At 39.3% G+C, this 26931-nt stretch overlaps 1 protein-coding gene across 2 annotated transcripts in view; it reads left to right on the forward strand.

Moving 5' to 3' along the window:
* Positions 1–7851: 7851 nt before the first annotated feature.
* Positions 7852–26931, forward strand: part of LOC122549564 (bone morphogenetic protein 2) — an 85824-nt gene continuing 66744 nt past the window's right edge. For both annotated transcript variants that reach the window (XM_087988721.1, XM_087988725.1), the window contains exons 1-3: positions 7852–8638; positions 10914–11057; positions 16303–16407. Coding sequence is in view for 1 of the 2 variants with exons in the window: in XM_087988725.1 (XP_087844851.1) it covers positions 8617–8638; positions 10914–11057; positions 16303–16407 (271 nt within the window). In the remaining variant the exon portion in view is untranslated. The remainder of the gene's footprint in view (positions 8639–10913; positions 11058–16302; positions 16408–26931) is intronic.

A 26931-nucleotide genomic window follows, 5' to 3' on the forward strand; every position in this document is an offset into this window, starting at 1 on the left:
GAAACAGACCCATTCGGTCCAACTTATCCATGCTGACCAAATATCCTAAATAAATCTAGTCCCATTTGCCAAAATTTGGCTCATATCCCTCTAAATCCTTCCTATTCATATACCCATCTAGATGCCTCTTAAATGTTATAATTGTGCCAGCTTCAATCACTTCCTCTGACAGCTCATTCCATACATGCACCACCCTCTATGTGAAAAAGTTGCCCCTTAGCTTCCTTTTAATCTTTCCCCTCTCTCCTTAAACCTATGCCCTCTAGTTTTGAATGCCCCCCACCCCCACCCCAGGGAAAAGACCTTGACTATTCACCCTATCCATGCCCTTCATGATTTAAAAAAGCCTCTATAAGGTCATCCCCTCAGTCTCCGACCCTCCATGGAAAATAGCCCCAGCCTAATCATCCTCTCCCTATTGCTCAATTTGCCTTTTGATTCTTCCAACCATAATTGCATGATCCCACATTTTATTTGTTCATGCTTAGAAGAAAAAGGGGTGATCTTATATTAAATTATTAGTGTTTAGTCATTTGTTGCTAAATTCTTTGACCTGCCATTAGTTTTCACTGCTGTGTATCTTTTGATACTCTCCTTGACTGCTTTTGTTAACCATGGGTGGTACGTCCTTCTTATTAAGTCCTTTTTAAGTTGAATAAATTTTTGCTGAGTGTTATTAAATTTCTGATTAAATGTTGGCTACTGCTCATTCATTGACTTTCCCCTTAGCCTACTTTTCCAGCACATTTCTGAGATTCTTTTTCATACTCAGTATTTGCTAGTATTTAAGTTAAGAACATTAGTTTGAAATCTGAGTCGCTTTCCCTCAAACTGAATTTGAAATCCTACTGCGTTGTGATTGCTACTTCCAATTGACTCTTAATAAGTGGGCCTCTTATTAATCCTACCTCATTACACATTTCTGAATCTAAAAAGACATGTTTCCAAGTAACTCCTGCAACACGCTACTCAAAAAGAAAATCCTTGATGCACTTTATAAATTTATTTTCCATGTTAACTTTGCCCATCTGATGTATCTAGTCAATATGCAGATTAAGATTACCCATGACAATTGTAGTGCCCTTCTTTTACACCTACATTATATCCTGATTTATACTTAGATCTAAAATGTGACAGCTGTTTGGGGGCCTAAATACAACTCCCATCCACAACTTATTTTCTTGGCTATACTTTATTTCCATGCAAACTGATACTCCATCACAATCTATTGCACTTATGTCACTATTTTTCACTGTACTGATACACCCCTTTATTAACAAAGTTACCCCACCTCTTTTTTTGATGAATTTTACAAATTCCTATTCAGTTGAACCCTCCTTCCCTGTAATAGTTTAAAGTCCAATCTAAAGCCTATTTATATGATTTGTCAGGACACTAGTCCAAGCACACTTCACATGTGCTTGGACATGTGAAAGACAGAACTGCTCCAATCCCCTGGAGCAGTTCTGTCTTTCACCAGTAGCGTGCCAGTTCCCCATGAATCAAAATGCTTTCTTCCACGCCAATCTTTGATCCACACTTTTTACTCTCTAATTTATTAAGCCACTTCAATTTGCATGTGGTTCAGGTAGTAGTCCAGGAATTATGAACTTTATGGTTCTGCATTTTAATTTAGCCTGACCTGCTTGTAATCCTTTAGGAGAACCTCTTTCCTGCTTCTCCTTATGTCATTGGAACTATTTGACAACTGGAAGCTTCTCCACTCACTCCAATTTCCTCTCCAGCCCAGAGAGATCCACCAGGTAGTCAACATAGCCTTCCACACTCTCCAACGTTGCTACAGAAAACATTATCCATTACCCTAACTAGTGCTATCCGCTAATACTACACTTCTTTTTTCTCTTCCCAATTGAGTTGCAATCTGGACCACAGTGCAGCGTGCAGAGTTCTCTCAAAGCACTTTGGCTCTGTTTTAAATACAGCTGTGTTTATTCAGCTGTGTACATTGTCTTTATGAAACCACCAAGCTGACTTTCAAAAGGATGTGGCAAGATCCCAGAACTTTGCTAACTTAGTCGAGTTAAGTGGGTACAACAGATAGCCTCAATGTCACCAACCATTCCTTACTGTTGGTCTCCAGCCAGTGTTACATGCCAGAAATGCATGTGTGCTAAAATTAGATGAGAATTATTGTCAGCCCTGGCTCTGTAAATCCACAATCACTTATGCTGTTGCCTCTCACTCTCCAAACTCAAATAAGACAAATAATTTGTTTATAGCAATCTATCTACTTACATGACTATTTCCCTGGTGCTAATTCACAAATTTACCACATTTATGAATCCAGTTTTGCACATTGATTGAATTTGAGTTGCTCGCCTGCTGCAACAATTATATTTCCAATAGGAATTTGCACTTCATAATAATATCCAAATATCTATCATTACTTGTAGCAGAGGAAAGATGAGTGAAGAAAACAACAGCAAGAAAAGAATCCTTTTAATTTTTCTTCAGTAATCAGGAAATACAACTAGCCTGCTGCAATAACTGTTATCTTACTAGATAGGAATTTGCAAATCATAAAAACATCCCAATATCTATCACTATTTGTAGCAGAAGAGTGATAAGTGATGAGAAATAACAGCAAGAAAATAGATCCTTTTAATGTTTTTCTTTACTAATTGTGAAATATAGCAAGTCTATTCCCGTCAGCTTTTATAATCCCTGCAGAAACCAATATTGTATATTAGCTGAAAGAATGACATGGCAAGATTCACAATTTAAAACATCTACTGTAATAGATGACAAAAAAGGTGACACTAATTACTTTTTTGTAGACAACTTATACTTTAAATTATAGAGAGGTATATTTTCCTTTTGACTTATCACACATTGTACTCTCCATGAACTTATAGTCCTTACAGCAGTCAGTACACAATTACACGCAACTTCCAAAGGGCTGCTTCTTTTTTATTTACCCAATCATAAAACCTTTAATCTCAGAATTGACATTCACAGTTTCCTTCCAACTCCCTCAAGCTAGGTAAATCTACCAGCCTCCTTTCAATCCTCATAGATTTGGTCTCCAAATTGACTGTAAGCTCCTACATGTGTAATTTCTCTGCTTCAGGTTCAGACTAGGCTCCTCTACCGCCTGGCCTGTGCTCTCAGATGGGCTGGAGACCATTAAACCAATTCCAGTGAGTATCATATCTACCTGTGACACTGGAATACTTGTAACCTGGTCTCTAAAATGGCTTCTTTTCATCATCGAAACAAAAAACACATTAATCTTGTAATTAGGTTTAAGATATTTTTGATCCTGACTACTTCTCATAGAGTCATAGAATTTTACAATAAAGAAGGAGGCCACTCGACTGATCATGTCTGTACTGACTCCTAATAGAGTTACCCAGCTAGTTCCATTTTCCAGCCCTATCTCCATAGCCCTCTAAATTCATCATTTTCAAATATATATCCAGCTCTCTTCTGAAACCTCCTATGGAATCCAATTCCACCACTATCCCAGGTAGCACCTTCCAAATCCTAACAACTCTCTAAGCAAACAAGTTTTTCCTTATCGTACTCCTGGCTCTCTTGATGACAGTCTAAACTATGACCCTAGTTACTGACATACCAACTAGTCAAAACAGAATATCCTTTTTAACCCTTTTAAAATAGTTCATAAATTTGAACACCTCATATAAGGTACCTCTTATTCTTCTCTGCTCCAAGGAGAATAAGTCCAATTTCTCTACTCTTTCCTTGTACCTAAAACTCCTTATCCTGTTAAATTCTAGTAAATCTCCTTTGCACTCTCTCCAGGGCTTTAACATCCTTCCTTAAATAAGGTGCCCAGAACTGAACACCATATTCTAAAAGTAGCCTGATCAATGATTTGTGAAGGTGTACTTATGATGGTAGAATTATGAAAAACGTTATCATACAGCCTGTATATATAGAAAATGATAAAAGCCAAATTTTTAATATGTTGGAAACGATTTTCTCAAGCTACCCTTAATTCTAGATTGTGACATTATATAATTGATTCAGCAGACTTAAAAAAAAAATTGGCATACTAGTAGGTCATTGATAATTTTCTGTCACTCATTTGTACATTAGCAATATCACCGTAGAAAACTAATGTAGATCTAAGTAAACAGAATACAAAGATAAAATGCTGTGGCATGATTCTCGTGGGAGATGCATTTTTGAGGTCAAGGCCCATTACTCCATGAGCTGTTTCAAAAGAGTAAATTTCTTATTCAATCATCAAAAATGGTCAATTTGTTTTTCTTTTTTATTGTTAACCAGACAAAAGAGACTTCCAAGAAGCTTTTCAATTAACTCAAAAATAGCATGTTTATTACTAACAAGCTTATTCTTCAAAGAAGTGGCAAACTGGTTATCAACTATGCTACTATGTGAATTAAATTATATCCTCCTTAAGCCAAATTGTGCACACATTCATAGACAAAAGGACAAAAACATATTCAAGTATTCAGAGCAATCATGATTGAAGAAATAGGCAAAAAGGGGGTGAAAGCACCCTTATGGTTCAAGGGGTAAATTCAGATGACAAATTAGGTTGACTTCTCACAGTTCCTTTGAACTTCAGTTGATTTGATCTGATTCTGACAGTCACAGAATAATAGAAAGTCTTCAGACCAGAGTTCCAATTCATCCGAGAAACAATTAGGAGTCCAGATATTTGAACTTTATTAGGTTCTTCAAACTTCACTAAGAGATATTGAGAGTGCTACTTTCAGCTCCAATCTCTGCCTTTTGTTGTTAGAGAGAGAAAGAGAAAATATTTTTTATGTTTTCAAATGTCTCCAAAAACTTCCCACAGCTTCTCGGTGTGTACTGAAAAATCACTATTACTTCAGTCCAGTGGCTGTTGCTAAGCAACAACAGAATAGATTCATTAGGGATTTCAAGGTCGGTTTGCTCAACAATTAAAGCAATAAAACCTTGCTGGACACTGTTTTCCAAAGTTGCTTGTTTTTTGTTGTAAAACAGAAAATATCCTGTAGTCTCTTTCAACCTTTTGACTTTCCTGTTCCAAGTAAACATGAGAAATCCTTCCCACTCCAGTAATGTGTTCATATTCCAATTTTCAGAATGCATAAATTTATGCATTCTCAACTACATAGCTGTTCGAGTATAATCATGGTGAGAACCTGATGGAAGAATTAACTGCAAATTTTGTCTTGGCTTCAAAATGCATAATGCCAGACTTCTAAATGAAAATATTTTTTAAAAACGTCATTGATATATCATGAAGATATTCAAAAACACTTTACAATCACTTTTAAAGTGTAGTTACTTCTGTATGCAGAAGATTTCTGTGGCCATTTTTAATTTGTTCTTGGAAATTAGGTATTACTAGTGAGACCAACATTAATTGACCATTTTAAATATGCATGAGAAGATGTGATGAGTTGCTTTCTTGAACAGTAGGAATCCATGTGGCATTGATGGGGGAGTTCCAGGATTTTGACCCAGCGACAGTGAAGGAATATAGTTCCAAGTCAGTATATTGTATGATTCAGAGAGGGACACATTGATGGTGATATTTTCAATGATCATTGACCTTGTTCTTTCACATGGAAGTGTTTGAGCATTTGGGAGATAATATTGAAGAAGCCTTGATGAGTACAGTTCTTCTGGTAGATGATTAATAATGCAGCCACTGTGTGCCAGTGGTTCAAAAGTGAATATTTAAAATGGTTGATGTTGATGGTTGGTGCCATCAAAGTGAGTCATTTTGTCAAGGATAATGTTGAACTTGTTCAGTGTTGTTGGAGTTATGCACATCCAAGTGACTGGGGAACATTCCACAGCACTCCTGATTTGAGACTTGCAGATAGTGAACAGATTTTAGGAAATCAGAAGATGAGATACTTACCATAGACTTCCAACCCTCTAACATGCTCTTGTAGCCACAGTATTTAGACCATAGAGTTTTTACAGCACAGAAAGAGGCTCTTTGACTTATCATGTCTGCAGTGATCATCAAACATTTATCTATTCTAATCCTGTTTTCCAGCATTTGGCCTACAGCCTTGCTTGTTATGGCATTTCAAATGCTCATTTAAAGATTTCTTAAATATCTTGAGGATTCCCCTTTCTACCGCCTTTCAGGCAGTGACTTCTTGGTGCTACAACTCTCTGGGTGAAAACAATGATTCCTTAAATCCTCTCTAAACCTTCTGCTCCTTACTTTAAAATTGTGCCCCCTGGTTATTGAGCCTCTACTAATGAGAAAAGGTTCTTCATATCTATGCCTCTTAGAACTTGGAATACCTTAATCAGATGCCACCTCAGCCTTCTCAGCTCGAAGGGAAAGAACCCCAGTCTGTCTAGTTGCTCTTCATAGCTGAATATCTCCTGCCCAGGCAACATTCTGGTGAATCTACCTTGCCCTCAAGTGCAATCATATCCTTCCCATAGTGGGGCAATCAGAACTGCACACAGTACTCCAGTTATGGCCTAACTAATGTTATATAAAGCTCCATCATAACCGCCTTGCTCTTGTATTCAATTCCTTCACTAATAAAGGCAAGATTCCCATAAGTCTTCTTAACTAGCTTAACTACCGTCTTGCTGCTTTTAAGGAACTATGGACATGCACATCTACGTTTCTCTAATTCTCTGTACTTCCGAGAGTATTACCATTCTTCTCTAACTTGTTAGTTCTTCCAAAACACCACCAGACACTTAGAGTCATTGTCATAGAGTCATAGAGATGTACAGCATGGAAACAGACCATTCGGTCCAACCCATCCATGCTGACCAGATATCCCAACCCAACCTAGTCCCACCTGCCAGCACCCGGCCCATATCCCTCCAAACCCTTCCTACTCATAAACCCATCCAAATGCCTCTTAAATGTTGCAATTGTACCAGCCTCCACCACTTCCTCTGGCAGCTCATTTCATACACGTATCACCCTCTCCGTGAAAAAGTTGCCCCTTAGGTCTCTTTTATATCTTTCCCCTCTCACACTAAACCTATGCCCTCTAGTTCTGGACTCCCCGACCCCAGAGAAAAGACTTTGCCTATTTATCCTATCCATGCCCCTCATAATTTTGTAAACCTCTATAAGGTCGCCACTCAGCCTTTGACACTCCAGGGAAAACAGCCCCAGCCTGGTCAGCTTCTCCCTATAGCTCAAATCCTCCAACCTTGGCAACATCCTTGGAAATCTTTTCTGAACCCTTTCAAGCTTCACAACATCTTTCCGAGCGGAAGGAGACCAGAATTGCATGCAATATTCAAACAGTGGCCTAACCAATGTCCTATACAACCGCAATATGACCTCTCAACTCCTGTACTCAATACTCTGACCAATAAAGGAAAGCATATCAAACGCCTTCTTCACTATCCTATCTACCTGCAACTCCACTTTCAAGGAACTATGAACTTGCACTCCAAGGTCTCTTTGTTTTCAGCAACATTCCCTAGGACCTTACCATTAAGTGTATGAGTCCTGCTAAGATTTGCTTTCCCAAAATGCAGCACATCACATTTATCTGAATTCAACTCCATCTGCCACTTCTAAGCCCATTGACCCATCTGGTTAAGATCCTGTTGAAATCTGAGGTAACCCTCTCCGCCGTCCACCACACCTCCAATTTTGGTGTCATCTGCAAACCTACTAACTGTACCTCTTATGCTCGCATCCAAATCATTTATGTAAATGACAAAAAGTATGACTTAAAAGAAGTTCTGGGAATTACTTTTAATGAACTAAAACTGCAATCCTTTCGAAAAGATGAAAGACTTAACAGCAACCTAGGTTTGTTCAATATATTGTACCAGTTGCATGACACTGTAATCTTATGCTATAGATTCTGTGTTTTATGATCCTTCTCACAGCTACCTGATGAAGGCGTGGTGCTCTGAAAGCTAGGACTTCCAAATGAACCTGGTGGACTATAATCTGGTGTTGTGTGACTTTTAATTTTGTCCACCCCAGTCCAACACCGGCACCTCCACATCTTGAATTATTGATCATGTGACTTGCCACTTAACACTCCAACCCTGAATGTTGTCCAGATCTTGCTGCATGTGAGTTCAGACTGCTTCATTATTTGAGGATTTGCAAATGGGCCAGACCACTAAACATCAATGAACATCCTCACATGGAATGAATCAACTTAACTGAAGACTGGCATCCATATTGTTGGGAATCTTAGGAGGAGACAGTGTTGGATCATCCACTCAGTACCTCTGGCTGAAGATGCCAGTATTTAGCTAATTCAGTTCAGCTCATGTGACATATAAAAATTTCCTGAGTGCAGAAGATGTATTAATGGCCCTGACAGTGTTCAAGTGCACTCCTGAGGAATTATGCTTAGCTAACCACAAGCCTTGCTGAGCTGTTCCAGTTGGACAGCATTGACATCTGCCTAAAAATGTGGAAAATTGTCCAATCATGTCCTGACCAGAAAAATCCAAAGATATCTAATCTGTTCAGTTGCCACCTAAATCTGTTTATGCACAATCATCAGGAAAGCAATCATAAATGTCATTAACAGTGTTATCAAGTGACACATACACAGCAGTAACCTGCTCACCAGAGCTCAGATCGAATTCCACCAGGATCACCTGGTGTCTGACTTCATTACAGCCTTACTCCAAACATAGATGGAAGAGCTGAACTCAAGAGGTAAGGTGAAAGTGATTGCTCTTGACAGCAAGGCAGCATTTGACTGAGTGTTGCCTCAGGGAATCACAACAAAACTGAAGTAAAAGGGAATCAGATGGAAAACACCCACTGTAAAGTCAGAACTCGGAATGTTCACTGATTATTGCATGGTGTTCTGTTCCATTCATAATTCTTCAGATAGTGAAGCAATCCATGCCTGTATGCAACAAGGTCAACAATACTCAGGCTTGAACTGATGAGAAGCACCTAACATTCACATCACACATGTGCCACAGTACTGACTGTCTGCAACAGAATAAAATATTTACCCTTAGCATTCATACCTTCTTGAGTTATTATCCCATTTGATGTTACTACTGGTTAAGTCAAATCCCTAAAAGAAATTTGATCTTGGTAGACCACGAGTCTTTGATTTTGTTTTAGTTAATGTGATGGTCTTTCACAGAAACATAAGGATTTAATGTTGCAGATTTTGCCTTAACAATAAAACAGAACTCCAATAGACAAATTAAATAAAAATAAATAAGCAATCTAAATATATCACAGTTTAAATTATTTCAAAACACGCAGCCATTAATCCCAGTTATTCGCCAACACCATCGTTTCACAATTAATCAAAATCAAAAGAGCATTTTGCCTTCCCTGTCCAATCTATAGATTTGACAGAACTGCTTCCTCTCGGATCCTGTCCTGTGATTTGTGAGGCATTTCCCCTTGACTACTGGCACAACTGAGAGTTTAGACTTTATCAGTTTTGAAAAACCTATGCAAGTTCCTACCCAAAGACTCCTGGTCTGGAAGATTCACAGATTAAACTCTTTCACAGAGGTAATTTATTCCCTTAATGACTCGGAGGTGCCGGTATTGCACTGGCGTGGGCAAGGTTAAAAATCACACAACACCAGGTGATAGTCCATCAGGTTTATTTGGAAGCACTAGCTTTCAGAGTGCCGTTTTTTCATCAGGTGGTTGTGGAAGTTAAGATATTAACCTCCATAACCACCTGATAAAGGAGCAGCGCTCTGAAAGCTAGTGCTTCCAAATAACCCTGTTGGACTATTACCTGGTGTTGTGTGATTTTTAACCCTAATGTATATAAGTAACACACATCTCATCACATCACACCGTCCCGTGATGGGTTTAAGTCGGGTGAGGGGATATTTAATCAGACATGATGATAGTAAATAGAAACATCATTGCCTTCTTGTCTACACCTGATGAATCGGTGATGGGAAGGCAAGGCCTTTGCGCCCTGTCACCAATTCAGGCCCTGAAGTGACCAATTACTGCCCACTTAGATCTTCATCCTGCTGCCACTGGTATTAACCCAAGGGCAGATAGTGGGATCTCTCCGTGCAGAGATCATGAAACCCAAACCTCTTGGGGTTACACCTGGGCTCAGGGGCACTATGTATTGAAAGGCACTCTTCCTGATTGAAGAAGATTACAATGGGAAGTTGGACAGCCCGCTAAGAGCTGTTAAATGTTCTTCCTCCCTCTTTACAAATCCCTTCCAGTTATCAGTCACGTGTAGCCATATTCCAACTGTCATGTTTGCCCTAAAAACTATATCTTCAAACCAGACAAAGTCATAAAGTCATAAAGCATGGCAACAGGCCCTTCGGCCTAATGTATCCACGCTGACCAGGGTTTCCTAAACTGAACAAGTTCCATTTTCTTGGTTCATATATGTGTAAACCCTTCCTATTAATGTAGCTGTCCAAATGTCTTTTAAATGTTGTAATTGTACCCACCTCTACCATTTCCCTTGGCAGTTTGTTCCATATACACACTACACTCTGTGTCAAAAAGCTGCCCCTAAGGTCCTTTTTAAATCCTCCCCCACCTCACCGTAAACCTATGCCCTCTAGTTTTGGACTCCCCTACCCGAGGAAAAAGATTTTGGCTATTCACCTTTTCTACGCCTACCAATGAGGTCACCCTAGCCTCCCAATCATTAAGAGTTAAGTGCTCATGGCAATAACAAATGTAAAATGTGAAAAAAAATACATGAAAATAGGTCTGATATTAAAAAAAAAGCTTGTTTTGGCTGGGAGGCAACTGCATAACCTTGATTATCTATGGGAACCTTTTTTTACATTGTTAACAAAGAGCCACCTGGAGATGTTTTTCAACTTGTTTTCTGCACGATGGTATGTCTAGAAAAGAACTGAAAGTACTAATGGTGATCCAGCACATAACAAAAATAGTATTAATTTCAAGGACTTTGTACAATTTGTTGGACTGTTTCTCACTTTTGCACTTTGCCCATTAGACCAAGTTCATGAGGCTGGGGCCATAGACTTTCACAATCAGCCGGAGATTTGTGAGACAACCAGTGCAATGGAATCTGAGCTCCAAGTGTCAGATGTCCAAAGACCCCAGCGTGAAAACAAGGCAGTGAGACTCATTAGTTGGTGTACGTATAATACGATAATACATTTGCTCATTAGTTTGTTTATATCGTAAGTACATTAAGCCAATAAATTAGCTATATATTTAAATACATGTCTTTTTGTAATAATTTTCATCAGACTTTAAAAAGCCCATTAGGAATTTTCACCCTGACAATATTCCAATAACCATTTTGGCCTCCTGTTGGTGTACCTCCAGTACCCGCTACCACCTCCTCGATGGGCTACTGCTGTTCAATAGAACGGCTGGTCTTTTATTGACCAGGAACTGCTGTCAGGCACCCTATGCTACACATGAAAAGCTAACTGCATACAATGGGTCCTTTATCTTTGCATTCTGTTATCCAGCTTCAATGTAAATTTGTCTCCTTGAGATGAACACCTAAACCATTTACACGTTGATACAGTGGGACCTTTTATCATCGATCTACCAACATGCACAAATTTAGATGTCAGCATGGTTCAAGTAACTACACTGTGAATGGTTAGGATCCACTTAGGAAGGTGCACTTAATATCCAGTCTTACTATTCCTGAGGTCACTACAGAGATTAATGATGTAATCACTAAGTGACCAATTTACCATTCTGATGGTTAACAAAAAACACTGACTGGGTTCCCATACTTAACTACTGTTTATTACAAATAAATAAGTTCCGGCCACAGGTAAATGTAACTGTTAAAATTTAACTCTTCCAGCTGAAACTCTAACCTTTTAACACCTCTACAGAAGCGTACGGACAGACACAGGCAGATAAAATATACGGGTGTCATAGAAGGATGGGAAATATTGAAGAAACGGAGTTGAAAAGCACCAATCCTCAGGATTTGATAAAATATGTAAATCCATAAGATATAGGAGCAAAAATGGCTCTTCATCTCATCAAGCCTGCTTTCCCATTTGATCATGACTGATTTGTTTCTCAACCTTCTCTTGTTTTCTTCCTGTAACACTTGATCCCCTTACCAATTAAGAACCTATCTATCAATGTCTTAAAGGCACTTGATGACTTGACCTCTATACCTTTCTACATCAATGAGTTCCACAAATCTACCATCCTCTGCCTGAAGACATTTCTTCTCATCTCAGTTTTAAAAGGTTGTGCCTTTATTCTGAAAGTGTTCTTGGGTCCTACTCTGTCCTACTAGTGCAAGCATCTTCTCCACCCTACCTTGGCTTCTCACTATTCTGTAAGTTTCAATCAGATTCCCCTTCATCCTTCTAAACTTCATCTAGTACAGACCTGGAGTCCTCAACTGTTGTTCTTTGCAGATTTTTAAAGGCACCTCAATCCTCTGGCTTCCCACTAATCTTCACCACATACTATGCTTTTTCTTTTGCTCTTATGCTATCCCTGACTTACCTTGCCAGCCAAGGTTGACTTGTCCTTGAGATGAATTTCGGCTTTGCCTCCTGAATTACTTAGATTACTTAGATTAGATTTATATTATTTAGATTAGATTAGATTACTTACAGTGTGGAAACAGGCCCTTCAGCCCAACAAGTCCACACCGACCCGCCGAAGCGCAACCCACCCAGACCCATTCCCCTACATTTACCCCTTCACCTAACACTACAGGCAATTTAACTTGGCCAATTCACCTAACCTGCACATTTTTGGACTGTGGGAGGAAACCGGAGCACCCGGAGGAAACCCACGCAGACACACGGAGAACGTGCAAACTCCACACAGAGAGTCGCCTGAGGCGGGAACCATCGGAAACCCCTGTCTTTGTTGTTCCACTGTCTTCCCTGCTCGGCTCCCCTTCCAGTCAACTCTGGCAGTTCCTCCTTCATGTCTTTATATTTAACTTTACTGAATTTTAGTACCATTGCGTCCGATTCCAGCATTTCCTTCTCAAACTGCACAGTGAATTTTATCATATTTTGTTCGCTGCCCCCTTGGGGTTCCTTCACCTTAAGCTCCCTAATCAAGTGTGCCTCATAACAAATCTTTGCTTCTTATGTTCTCTGATCTCCTCTCTGGCTTCTTTCATTTCTTCTCAGGAGGTACAGGATAATTGGTACATTAATTATACTGCCTAAATCTTAGTTACTGGTTAAAGGCAACAGGATCTTGTGAAATTTAATAAATAAACTTTCTACAGGTTACAATTACCTTTACTTCAAAGACATAGAACCCTGGATTTACTTCTGTCTCTGCTTCATTCATAAAGACCAGTTGTTCAGCTGCCCAGAAACCAATCAGAGATTAATCACCAGACTGCTGACGTCTGGTATCCATAGCTGCTTACAACTGCACAAACCAGTCAGCAATCTGCTGCTGGTCAAATTTCACTTTTCACACGCACCCCAGTGCTGTATTGTTTTCTTTTTCTTCTCCCTTTGCATGCAAAGCAACAATGGAAGCACATTCCACAAGTTCAAATAACTTGTTTCTTTTCTAAAAGAACAGCAGCAATTCCTTCTATAGTCTTTAGTTTTAAAACAGATCTTTTCCTCTTTGATCCAAAAACAAAAGTACAGAACAATAAAAAGACACAGTCTCTACACACTTCTAACACCATAGCTTCCAGATCATAACATTGAGTTCAAAACCTAACTAACTTCAACCCACAGAGGTTTGATTTTATTGGTAACTTTAAAGGCAATGGAGTATTACATTTGAAAGACAATGCCCAAAGCAAATTTGACCCACCTCATATGTGCAGCACCTACATTTACAAAACAGCAACATTCGTGCAATTAAGCATCAGACCTAATAATGCAGCTTCATTACCTGTGTTTTAAAGAAAGACAACGCATTTTACTTGTCTGTTTAGATCTAAATTGACTGAATATTGCACTAAAAGGCTGCCCAAGATTCTTATCCTGGAGTTTAATTCCAGTTTGCAGGTGCAAAGCATTTTTTCAAGCTTGCAAAAGGGTCAGAGTTAATCCCAAGAGTGGATATTGGTTGATACATCTTTCCCCAAAGTCACAGGAGCTGATGACTTTTAGAACACCTTTTGGTAGATATGAGTTTCTGACATTACATTTGGATTATCTGTTAGCCAGGATATATTCCACCCATATATGGATAATATCATAGAGAATCTACCAGGTTGTTAAATTAACTATAACACAACATTCATCAACTCAGCAGCGCCAAAAAATGGTCGCGTTTTCAAAAGCAAAGAAATTCAAGTCAATTTGAGCCAAATCAATTTCTTCAAATCAATATAATCTACAAACAGTAATAGATCTGATCCTACCAAATTAGAAACCATACAATAGATGGCTACACCACAAGCCTAACGTGACTTACAAAGTTATTTTGGTTTCTCCAACTTTTTAACTCTTATATTCCAAGTCTTAAGACAAAAGTATTTCCTCTTCCAGATTTGCTCTTCAAAGATACACCAAATGTGGCAAAAAGGTTGCCAACATATTTTTGAATCATTCACACATACTTTGTCTTCCAGCAAATGTATTATGCAATATTATGATCCCTCCAAACCTCCTACATCTGAAATAGGGGCATCCCACAAAGAGGTCAGAGCATGGCTTTTACAGGATGAAAAGTTTATTGTGTTTGGTTCTGAATTCTTTATGACAGCTAAGGTGAACTACTCCATCACAGAAAGGCAATCTCTCACTTTAGTTTTTGGAGTTCAAAGGTTCCACATGCACCTGATTGGCAAGCATTTCATTACTTATACTGACCACAACTGTTAAAAATGATTTGTTGAAAATCTCTCACAAGTGCACCTCTACAATTACACTATCTACTCGAGATGATCCAAGGGTACAATTCTGAATTGGAATACAAACCAGGTTCACAGGTGAGCATTCCTGATGTTTCTATCAGACTTCCAAATCCTCCAGGGAACAAAGATACTTATCTAGACTTACAGGTGGATATTGTTGAATTGAGTTCAAAGATAATCTCCACATCGATCTCATTAATTTCATCATACCTAAAAATACTTTTCGCTGTCCCAGCATAAAACCACATTTTGGTGACTGACTATTTCACCATTTTTCCTTTGTGAAGTATACCACTGGCACAATGGTTTTTGCTACATTAACTGCCATATTCAGCATGATTTGTGTTCCTCAGCAAATTGTGCCTGACAATGTTCCACATACATTACTGTACCCTACCCAGGCAGTAGGTTATTCAGCATGTTACTGTTATACTCAAACTAATGGTCTTGCAGAATGTACTGTTTATGTCGTCACATTCATTATTATTAAATGCAAGGCTGCTTGCCAAGACTTTTGACAGCCATGTTAAATCTACATGCTACTCCAAAAAAAGCCATGGTATACCCTCAATGGCAGCTGTCATGTTTGGAAGACACACTCCATCACATACTATTACCAACCAATGACATTAACACAACACATTGTTGGCAGGAAGGGAGAAAATAGTACAGGAGCATGATCAATGTTATCCCACCTTGAAATAGGACAGAGTATGAGATCGTCATGCAAATACATGAATTCATGGAAAGATACTACAATATTATTTACAAATCAGGTCATGTGACATTATCAAACAGTGATCAAATAGTGAAATAACAACACATCCAAGTTTACATGACCAACTGTCTATCATACAAGATGAGCACACTGAAACTTAACATACAAACACTTGAAGGAGACAGAGTAGGCCATTCATCCCTTGAGCCATAGATTCACAGAATCATAGAGTCATGCAGCATGGAAACAGAACCTTCAGTCCAACCAGTCCATGCTGACCACGTTCCCAAACTAAACTAGTCCCACCTGCTTGTGTTTGGTCAATATCCCTCCAAACCTTTCCCATTCATGGAAACAGAACCTTCAGTCCAACCAGTCCATGCTGACCATGTTCTCAAACTAAACTAGTCCCACCTGCTTGTGTTTGGTCCCTCCAAACCTTTCCCATTCATGAATTTACCCAAATGTCTTTTAAACATTGTAATTTTACCTCCATCCACCTCTTTCTCTGGCCTTCTTCTCACACAAGAACCATTCTGTGTCAGAAATTGCCCCTCATGTCCTTTTTAAATCTTTCTTCCCTCACTTTAAAAATATGCATCGTAGTTTTGAACTCCCCTACACTAGGGAAAAGACCCTTGTCATTCACCTGACCGATACCTCTCCTGATTTTATAAACTTCAATAAAGTCACCCCTCAACCTCCAACACTCCAGTGAAAAATGTCTCAGCCTATATTTTTATATCGCAAACCTTCCAAACCAACATCCTGATAAATCCTTTCTGAAACCTCTCTAGCTTAAAACTATCCTTTCTATAACAGGGCAAACAGAACTGTACACAGTACTCCAGAAGAGGCCTCAACAACATGCTGTACAATCTCAACATGATGTCCCATCTCCAATACTTGAAGGTCTGAACAATGAAGGTAAGCACATTTAATACCTTCATAAACCATACTGTCTACCAGTGATGCAACTTCAAAGAAATATGTGTCTGAACCCAAAGTCCCTCTGTTCTACAGCACTACTCAGGGGGTCTTCACATTAATTATATAAGTCCTGTTGTTGTTTGTCTTACCAAAGTGAAATACTTGGCATTTTTTCAAATTAAACTCGATCGGCCACACCTCAGCTCATTGGCCTAATTGATCAAGATCTCTTTGTCATATTAGATAACCTTCTTTATTATCCATTACATTACTAATTTTGGTGTCATCTGCAAACTGACTAACCATGCCTCCAATATTGTCATCCAAGTCCCCATCCATAAATGACAAACAATAGTAAACCCGGCTCTGATCCCTGTGAAACACCACTTGTCACAGGCCTCCAGTTCAAAAAACAATCTTCCACCACCACCCTCTGTCTGTTACCATAAAGCCAATTTTGTATTGAATTGGCAAGCTCATCCTGAATTCCATGTGTTCTAACTTTACTAACTAGCCTATCAAGCAGTAGCCTTTTCAAAGGCTTTATTAAAGACCAAGTAAACAATATTTACCACTCTGTCCACATCAATCTTTTTGGTTACTTCATTAAAAAAACACAATCAAGGTTGTGAGACACAATTTATCTTGCACAAAATCACCCCTAATGAATCCTTGCCTCTCCAAATGCATGTAAATTGTATCCTATCCTATCTTTCAGAATTACCTCTAATAATTTACCCACCGCTGATGTCAGACTCACAGGTATACAGTTTTCAGGCTTCTCCTTACAGCCTTTCTTAAATAACAGCACTACACCAGTCACCCTCCAGACTTCCAGCACTTCACCTGCATTTATAGATGATACAAATATTTCTGTGAGGGGACCTGTAATTTCCTCCCTAATTTCCCACAATGTCCTAAGATAGACTTGATCAGGTCCTGGAAATTTATCTACCTTTATGTTTTCTAAGACCTCCAGCATTTCTTCTTCTGTAATATAAACTGTTTTCAAAGCAGCAATATTTACTTCTCTGAGTCCTCTAGCACCCATTTCTTTCTTAACAGTAAAACCTGAAACAAAATATTCATTTAATATCTCTCCCATCTCCTGCAGTTCAACACAAAGACATCCTCATTGATCTTTAAGGGGCCCTACTCTCTCTCTCTAGTTGCTGTCTTGCTCTTAATGTATTCAGATTTTTTTTGGATTATCTTTAATCTTATCTGCCAAGGCTATCTCATAAACCCTCTTTGTCTTTCTGATTTCCTTCTTAAGAATGTCCCCACACTTTATATTCTTCAAGCAATTCAGTTGATCCCAGTTGTCTATACCGAATATATTATTCTTTTTATTCTTGACTGGAACATCAATATCTTTATTCATCCATTATTCCCTAATTTTAACAGCCTCGCCTTTCAACTAACAGGAAGATAATGCCCTTGAACTCTCATAATCACACTTTTGAAGGCCTCCCACTTGTCAGTCAGGCTACAGAGGAGTCAATGGTCTAGTGGTATTTTCACCACACTGTTAATCCAGAGACTCAGGCAATATTCTGGGAATCTGGGTTCAAAATCCATCCATGGCAGATGGTGGAATTTGAATTGTATAAATATCTGGAATTAAGAGTTTAATGATGACCATGAATCCATTGTTGATTGTCGGAAATACTCATCCAGGGAAGGAAACTGCCAACCTTCCTTGGTCTGGCCTACATGTGACTCCTGACCAACAGCAATGTGGTTGACTCCTAACTGCCTTGTGGGTAATTAGGAATGGGCAATTATTGATGCCTAACCAGTGACACCCACATCCTATGAATGAGAATGGAGTTTAACTTAGGTTAAGTGTCAGATGCTGTAATTTGGAGAGGGCAAATCAGGACAGGATTTAGACATTAATGGTAAGGTTCTGGGGAGTGTTGCTGAACAAAGAGACCTTGCAGTGCAGGTTCATAGTTCCTTCAAAGTAGAATCACAGGTAGACAGGATAGTGAAGAAGGTATTTGGTATGCTAGCCTTTATTGGTCAGTGCATTGAGTGTAGGAGGTGGGATTAAATGTTGTGGCTGTACAGGACATTAGTTAGGCCATTACTGGAATATTGTGTGTAATTCTGGTGTACCTGCTTTGAAAGAATGTTGTGAACTTGGAAAGTGTTCAGAAAAGATTTACAAGGATGGTGTCAGGGTTGGAAGGTTTGAGCTATAGTGAGAGGCTGAATAGACTGGGGCAATTTTCCCTGGAGCATTGAAGCTGAGAGGTTTATAAAGTCATGAAGGGGATGAATAGGGTAAATAGACAAGGTTTTTCCCTGGGGTGGGAGAGTCCAAAGCTAGAGGGCATAGGTTTAAGGTGACAGGGGAAAGATTTTAAAAGGATCTAAAAAGCAACTTGTTCACACAGAGATTTGTGCGTATATGGAATAAGCTGCCAGAGAAAGTGGTGGAGACTGGTACATTTACAACATTTAAAGGGCATCTGGATGGGTGTGTGAAGAGGTAGGGTTTGAAGGGCTGTGGGCCAAATGCTGGAAAATGTGTCTAGATTTATTTAAGATAAATGGTCGGCATGGATGAGTTGGACGGAAGAATCTGTTTCCATACTGTATAGCTCTGTGACTGTATAATTTTATGAATAAAAAAAAGTCATCCTTTACTTGCAAACAGTCTACTCCTACCAACTTTCGAAAGTTCTTGTTTCATAACCTTAAAATCTGCTTTACTCCAATTAAGAACTTTAACATTTATGTAAATCTTATCCTTTTCAATAACTATTTTAAAACTAATAGTATTATATTCACTCGTCCCAAAGTGTTCCCCTACTAACACTTCAGTCACCTGTCCTGCCTTATTTCCCAAGAGAAGGTCAAGTTTTGCTCCTTCTCTCATACGGTCATTTGCATCTTGATAAAGAAAATTTTTTTGAACACATTTAACAAATTATTCACCATTCAATAACTATTTTAAAACTAATAGTATTATATTCACTCATCCCAAAGTGTTCCCCTACTAACACTTCAGTCACCTGTCCTGCCTTATTTCCCAAGAGAAGGTCAAGTTTTGCTCCTTCTCTCATACGGTCATTTGCATCTTGATAAAGAAAATTTTTTTGAACACATTTAACAAATTATTCACCATCCAAACCTTTAACACTATGGCAGTCCCAGTCAATGTTTGAAAAATTAAAATTCCTTTCTACTACGACCTTATTATTTTTACATATATTTCAGATCTCTCTACATATTTTTTTCTCAATTTCTGTCTTACTATTGGGGGTCCTATAGTACAATCCCATCAAGGTGATCATCCCCTTCTTATTTCTAATTTCAACCCATATATTTTTACTAAATAATCCCTCAGAAATATCTTCCCCAATTACAGTTTTCCATAATCAAAAATGCCAACCCCCACTCCCCCCCTTAACCCCCTTTCCATCCTTTCTATGACATCTAAAACCAAGCCTGTTCTGCCATTCAATAAGCTCATGGCTGACCTAATTGTAACCTCAAATCCCATACCTGCTGCCATGGTAACATTTCTCTCACTTGCGTAAGAAGAATCTAATAAAGTTTACCTTAAACATATCCAACAACACTGTTTCCACCACCTTTTCAGGAAAAGAGTTCCAAAGACTCATGGATCTCTGAGAGAAAACAATTTGCTGAATTTTTGTTTTAACTGATTCTGAAACAGTGACCCTTGATTCTCCAATAAAAGGAAACATTCTCTCCATATTTACCTTGTCAAGACCACTTAGGATTTTATCTCAGTTTCAACCAAGTAGCATTTTACTCTTCTAAACTCCAGAAGTTACAAACTTAGCTTGTCCAACCAAACCTTCCAATGCATTTATATTGTTCCTTACATAAAATATCATATGAGAAAGTATCACACCACATAACAACCATTCTTTCATGTAAGTATGACACACATCCATCCAAACTAGAGACAGCACATGACAGAATGAAGCTACACATTAAAGTCATGATGACTATTTAAGGACTAGATCTGGTCACAGTGTACATTGTCAAAGCATTATCATAATGTATAAAGATAATGTACAGATATACATGGTTGTATTTGTTTATCAGGGCAGATTTCCTACTCTTCAAAGGGATGAAGGTGGAAGCTCTCTGAGAGGTACAATGCCTTTAAGGCAGCCTCAGGCGACTGACTGTGTGGAGTTTGCACATTCTCCCCATGTCTGCGTGGGTTTCCTCCGGGTGCTCCAGTTTCCTCCCACAGTCTAAAAATGTGCAGGTTAGGTGAATTGGCCATGCTAAATTGCCCGTAGTGTTAGGTGAAGAGGTAAATGTAGGGGAATGGGTCTGGGTGGGTTGCGCTTCGGTGGGTCAGTGTGGGCTTGTTGGGCCGAAGGGCCTATTTCCACACTGTAAGTAATCTAATCTAAAAAAAAAGTCATGGAAGTATGTAACATTCCAGTATAAAAGATCTCCATCATACTTTCTATACGTCAGTTGGTAGTTGTCCTGATAGTCAGTCCATCTGCCAATGTGATCCGGACTTTTTATTGGTTTAATTATGTGTACTAATATATAGAAAACTACAAAGCATAGCAGTTTCTACACGTTTTGAGAAGATTTGTAGCTCAGGTTGAGGTTTTGGATGTAAGTTTGCTGGAAGGTTTGTTTTCAGACATTTCATCGTCATACTCTGTAACATCATCAGTGAGCCTCTGGTGAAGCACTGTTATGACCAGCTTTCTATTTATGTGTTTAGGTTTCCTTGGGTTGGTGATATTAATTCCTGTGATGTTGCCATTTCCTGTTCTTTTTCTTAGAGGGTGATAAATGGGGTCCAAGTCAATGTGTTTGTTGAAAAAGTTCCAGTTGGAATGTCATGCTTCTGGGAATTCTCATGCATGTATCTGCTTGACTTGTCCTCTGATGGAGGTGTTGTCCCAGTTGAAGTGGCATCCTTCCTCATCTGTATGTAAGGATGCTAGTGATCGTGGATTATATCTTTTTGTGGCTAGTTTAGTTGATGTTCATGTATCCTGGTGGCTAGTCTTCTGCCTGTTTGTCCAATATAGTGTTTGTTACAGCTCTTGCAAGGTATTTTGTAAATGACATTCATTTTGCTTGTTGTCGGTATAGGGTCTTTTAAGTTCAATAGTTGCTGTTCTAGTGTGTTGGTGGGTTTGTGGGTTACCATGATGCCAAGGGATCTGAATAGTCTGGCTGTCATTTCTGAGATAAATTTGAAGTAGAGGAGAGTGACTAGGGTATCTGGACATGTTTTGTCTGCTTGTTTGGGTTTGTTGCTCAGGGAAGGAAGATAGTGTGGTCTTCCCATCTCATAAGTGCAATACACCTCTCTGGTATGCTGCAACTGTTAGATTGCCAACTGAGTTCTGAGGTTCAGTCATTCTTATGATCAGTTGACTCTTAATTAATTTGCTCATCTTGTAACTAGCAACTGTAGATTTTACTTTTTTTTGTAGTTCTAGGTTTTGTTGTGAACATTTGACAATAACATAAGGTCACCTAGCAAAGTTATATAGCCTTGCAAAATTCTAATACATAATTTTAAAGCTGATTTTTTTAAATTGACACAGTTATGTTTTGGTGTACTATTGGACTTTCATTCATGTTCTGTATTTGGAGAAAGTGTTTGTTTTGGATATATATGCCAATTAGTATAATATTTGATATAAGAAAAGTCTTGTTATGTTTTGATAATATTTTCCAAGTTTGAATTGTATAAGGTAATTTCCCAGATTATTGAGTGCTGAAAAGATTACAGTCAATAATAAAGCATGCACATAACCATGTTGACATGAAGACAGTTTAATTGCTATTTTCAGATTTGACGACGCAGTATAGCTCAGGAATAGTACCAGTTATTATGTTCTCTTCTGAATCATTAACAATTAACAATATGAATAACAAACATGAATACAGCTGATTGTTCGCTTCAACTGGTTGACCTAGTTTTTATTTTTGAAGACTGAGTTTGAAAAATACTTCCCTTTTCATTGCTAAGTACAAGCTCTTAGGTTGACCAGGATACAGCTGCAGTTCCTTTAAGTACAGGATAGTCAAAATATGCCACAGCAATCAGTATTATTCAATAAATAATTAGGATAGAATGAACTCTAGCATCCTGTTAAAACAATGCTGTCTGAGGTTCCAATAATGAAAAAAAAATGTTTGTATAATTATGCTGGCAGGGGAGGTCATCTGGGTCTTAATGAAATCCAAGCTATGGCAATCAAGTTTACAAAGTCAGAGTCAGAAATGTAGATGTGATGATGGGAGCAATTAACCATTTAAATCCCCCACTTTCTAATTACAGCAGCAAAGGCAGTCTTCTTTAATTGGCTTGTAGGAATAAAGGAAACAGTAATGCTCCAGATCATTTTTTTTATTCACTCTTCAGATGCGGACATCACTGACTGGCCAGCATTTATTGCCCGTCCCTAGTTCCCCTTCAGAAGGAAGTGGTGAGTTGCCTTCTTAAACCGCTGCAGTCTGTTTGCTATGGGTGGACCCACAATGCTCTAAGGGAGGGAATTCCAAGATTTTGACTCAGTGACACTGAAAGAATGGTGATATATTTCCAAGTCAGGATGGTGAGTGGCTTGGAGGTCACTTGCAGGTTGTGGTGTTCCCAAATATCTGCTGCCCGTCCTTCTAGATGGAAGTAGTCATGGGTTTGGGAAGGTGTGGTCTAAGGATTTTTCATGAATTTCTGCAGACCACCTTGTAGATAGTACACATTGCTGCTTGTTGGTGGAGGGAATAGTTGCTTGTGAACGGGTAACACTCTAAGTCAGAACCATGCGACAACTCAAAATCATGCCCAATTGAAAGTTACGTTAAGAATCCGGAAATCCTGACATGAACAAATGATTTATGTGGAATGAAAGATCAACAGTTGTACTTATTTAGAAAACAAGAACAGCAGATAGAATAATTAGGACAGAAAATATAATTTCATTATCCATAGTGAAACGAAGGTTGGAGATTTGAAACCTGCTTTCTTCTTTAATACTAGTGTACAGCTATGTCTGCAGTCTTAAAAGCAGAGTGTAAAAAATTTCTAAAACACATTCCTTTATGCAAAGCTGGTGTGAAATTGACGAGTCATTCCATATGCTTCTCCATGACAGTGATCACTATTTCAATGGGGGAGCTCATCCATGAGACACAACAGTGTTCCTGACTCCTCCATTTTCTGGACTAAGATCTCACTGTCAGTGTATATCACTTTAACTTTGCATAATTGTAATCGGACCTCTATCTATTGAATCTCTTAAACTGTTTAAGCATCTGAATTCACTCATAGTTCTTGTTGCACTTAATCATCCTTCTTAGTGTGATCTGTAAATTTTGATTTTTGTTTTTACATTTAAGTCCTCATTATTTTCATATTGTGAAAAGACCAGGGAGGGTTTCAGGTACATGGATAATTGGGGCTCATTCTGGGGAAGGTGGGACCTGTACAAACAAGACAGTCTTCACTTGAACCAGAGGGGAATTAATATCCTGGGTGGAAAATTTGCTGCTGCTATTCGGGTGGACTTAAACTAGCTCAGCAAGGGGGTGGGAACCTGAGGTGTAGTTGCAGTGCACAGGAGGATGAGAGTAGGGAGGACAGGGATTGGATTTCAGGGTCACGGGAATGTGCTGGCAGACAACAAGCTGGTTTGAAGTGTGTCTACTTCAACGCCAGAAGTATCCGAAGTAAGTAGGTGAGCTTGCTGCATGGATAGGTACATGGGACTTTGATGTTGTGACCATTTCGGAGAAAGGGTGAGGAATGGGTGTTGCAGGTTCCAGGGTTTAGATCTTTCATTAAGAACAGGCAAGGCAGTAAAAGAGGGGGAGGTGTGACGTTGATAGTCAAGGATAGTATAACGGTGGCTGAAAGAACTTTTAGATTAGATTAGATTAGATTACTTAGTGTGGAAACAGGCCCTTCGGCCAAACAAGTCCACACCGCCCCCGCCGAAGCGCAACCCACCCATACCCCTACATTTACCCCTTACCTAACACTACGGGTAATTTAGCATGGCCAATTCACCTAATCTGCACATCTTTGGACTGTGGGAGGAAACCCAAGCAGACACGGGGAGAATGTGCAAACTCCACACAGTCAGTCGCCTGAGGCGGGAATTGAACCCGAGTTTCTGGCGCTGTGAGGCAGCAGTGCTAACCACTGTGCCACCGTGCCACCCATTCTGACAAAGACTCGTCTACTGAGGTAGTATGGGCTGAGGTTAGAAACAGGAGAGGAGGGGTCACACTGCTTGGAGTTTTTATAGGCCTCCGCAGAGTTCCAGGGAGGTGGAAGAGAGGATTGGCAAAATGACTCTGGGTAGGAGTGAAAGGAACAGGATGGTCATTATGGGGGACTTTAACTTCCCCAACATTGACTGGAAATGCTATAACTCTCATACGTTGGATGGATCAGTTTTTGTCCAATGTGTTCAGGAGGGTTTCCTGACACAGTATGTCGAAGGGCCGATAAGAGGGGAGGCCACACTGGATCTGGTGCTTGGCAATAAACCAGGCCAGGTGTTTGATTTAGTTGTAGGTAAGCACTTTGGAAAGAGTGATCATAATTCAGTTAAGTTTAGCTTAGCGATGGAAAGGGATAGGTACATGCCACAGGTCAAGAGTTATCGATGGGACAAGGGCAATAATAATATGATTAGGCAAGAATTAGGATGCATAGAATAGGGCAGCAAAATGCAGGGAATGGCAACAATCAAAATGTGGAGCTGGTTTAAGGAACAGATATTGTATGTCCTTGATAAGTATGTCCCTGTCGGCAGGGAGGAAGTGATAAGATAAGGGAACCATGGTTTACTAAAGAAATTGCATCTCTTGTTAAGCGGAAGAAGGAGGCTTATGTGTTGATGAGACAAGATGGTTCAGATGAGGCGATGGAGAGCTACAGATCAGCTAGGAAGGATTTAAAGACAGAGTTAAGAAGAGCAAAGAGAGGACATGAGCAGTCTTTAGCAGATAGAATAAAGGAGAACCCTGAGGCTTTCTATAGGTATGTGAGGAATAAAAGGATGACTAGGGTAGGAATAGGGCCAGTCAAAGACAGAAGTGGAAAGTTGAGTGTGGACACTGTGGAGATCGGAGAGGTGCTGAACGAACATTTCTCATCAGTTTTCACTCAGGAAAAGGAGAATATTGTAGAGGAGAAGAATGAGATATGAGATATTAGACTAGAAAGGATTAATGTTAATAAGGAAGATGTGTTATCAATTCTAGAAAGAGTGAAAGTAGATAAATCCCCTGGGCTGGATGGGATTTATCCGAGGATTCTCTAGGAATCTAGGGAGGAAATAGCGGAGCCTTTGGCTTTGATATTTGAGTCGTAATTGTCTACTATTTTAGTACCAGAGGACTGGAGGATTGCAAATGTTGTGCCCTTGTTCAAGAAGGGCAGTAGAGATGACCCAGGTAATTATAGACCAGTAAGCCGTACTTCTGTTGTAGGAAGGGTTTTGGAAAGGATTATAAGAGATAGGATTTATAATCATCTAGCAAGCAACAATTTGATTTCAGATAGTCAACACGGTTTCGTCAAGGGCAGGTCGTGTCTCACAAAACTCATTGAGTTTTTTGAGAAGGTGACCAAGCATGTAGATGAGGGTAGGGCAGTTGACGTTGTGTACATGGACTTCAGTAAAGCCTTTGATAAGGTTCCACATGGTAGGCTGTTGGAGAAAATGCAGAGGCATGGGTTTGAGGGTGATTTAGCAGTTTGGATTAGAAACTGTCTTTCTGAAAGAAGGCAGCAAGTGGTGTTTGATGGAAATATTCAGCCTGATGACCGGTTACTAGTGGTGTGCCACAAGGATCTGTTTTGGGACCACTGCTGTTTGTCATTTTTATAAATGATTTAGATGCAGGCATAGGTGGATGGTGGAATAGTGGACAGTGTGGAAGAATGTTACAAGTTGCAGGGGGACTTGGATAAACTGCAGAATTGGGCTGAGAGGTGGCAAATGGAATTCAATGCAGCTAAATGTGAGGTGATGCACTTTGGGAAGAATAACAGGAAGGCAAAATACTGGGTCAATGGAGAGATTCTTGGTATTGTGGATGTGCAGAGGGATTTTGGAGTCCATGTACATAGATCCCTGAAAGTTGTCACCCAGGTTGATAGCGCTGTTAAGAAGGCATACGGTGTATTAGGTTTCATTGGGAGAGGATTGAGTTCCGGAGCCGCAATGTAATGCCGTAAATATACAAAATGCTAGTGTGGCCGCACTTGGAATATTGTGTACAGTTCTGGTCGCCATATTTCGGGAAGAATGTGGAAGCATTGGAAAAGGTGCAGAGGAGATTTACCAGGATATTGCCTGGTCTGGAGGGAAGGTCTTATGAGGAAAGGCTGAGAGGCTTGAACCTGTTCTCATTGGAAAGAAGAAGGCTAAGAGGAGATTTGATAGAGACATACAAGATGATCAGAGGATTAGATAGGGTAGACAGTGAAAGTCTTTTTCTTAGGATGATGATGAGCTTCTACAA

The sequence above is a fragment of the Chiloscyllium plagiosum genome, unplaced genomic scaffold (genome assembly GCF_037043375.1).
Source record: "Chiloscyllium plagiosum isolate Xiang-an unplaced genomic scaffold, Cpla_swu_hap1 HiC_scaffold_1, whole genome shotgun sequence".
Lineage (NCBI taxonomy): Eukaryota > Metazoa > Chordata > Chondrichthyes > Orectolobiformes > Hemiscylliidae > Chiloscyllium > Chiloscyllium plagiosum.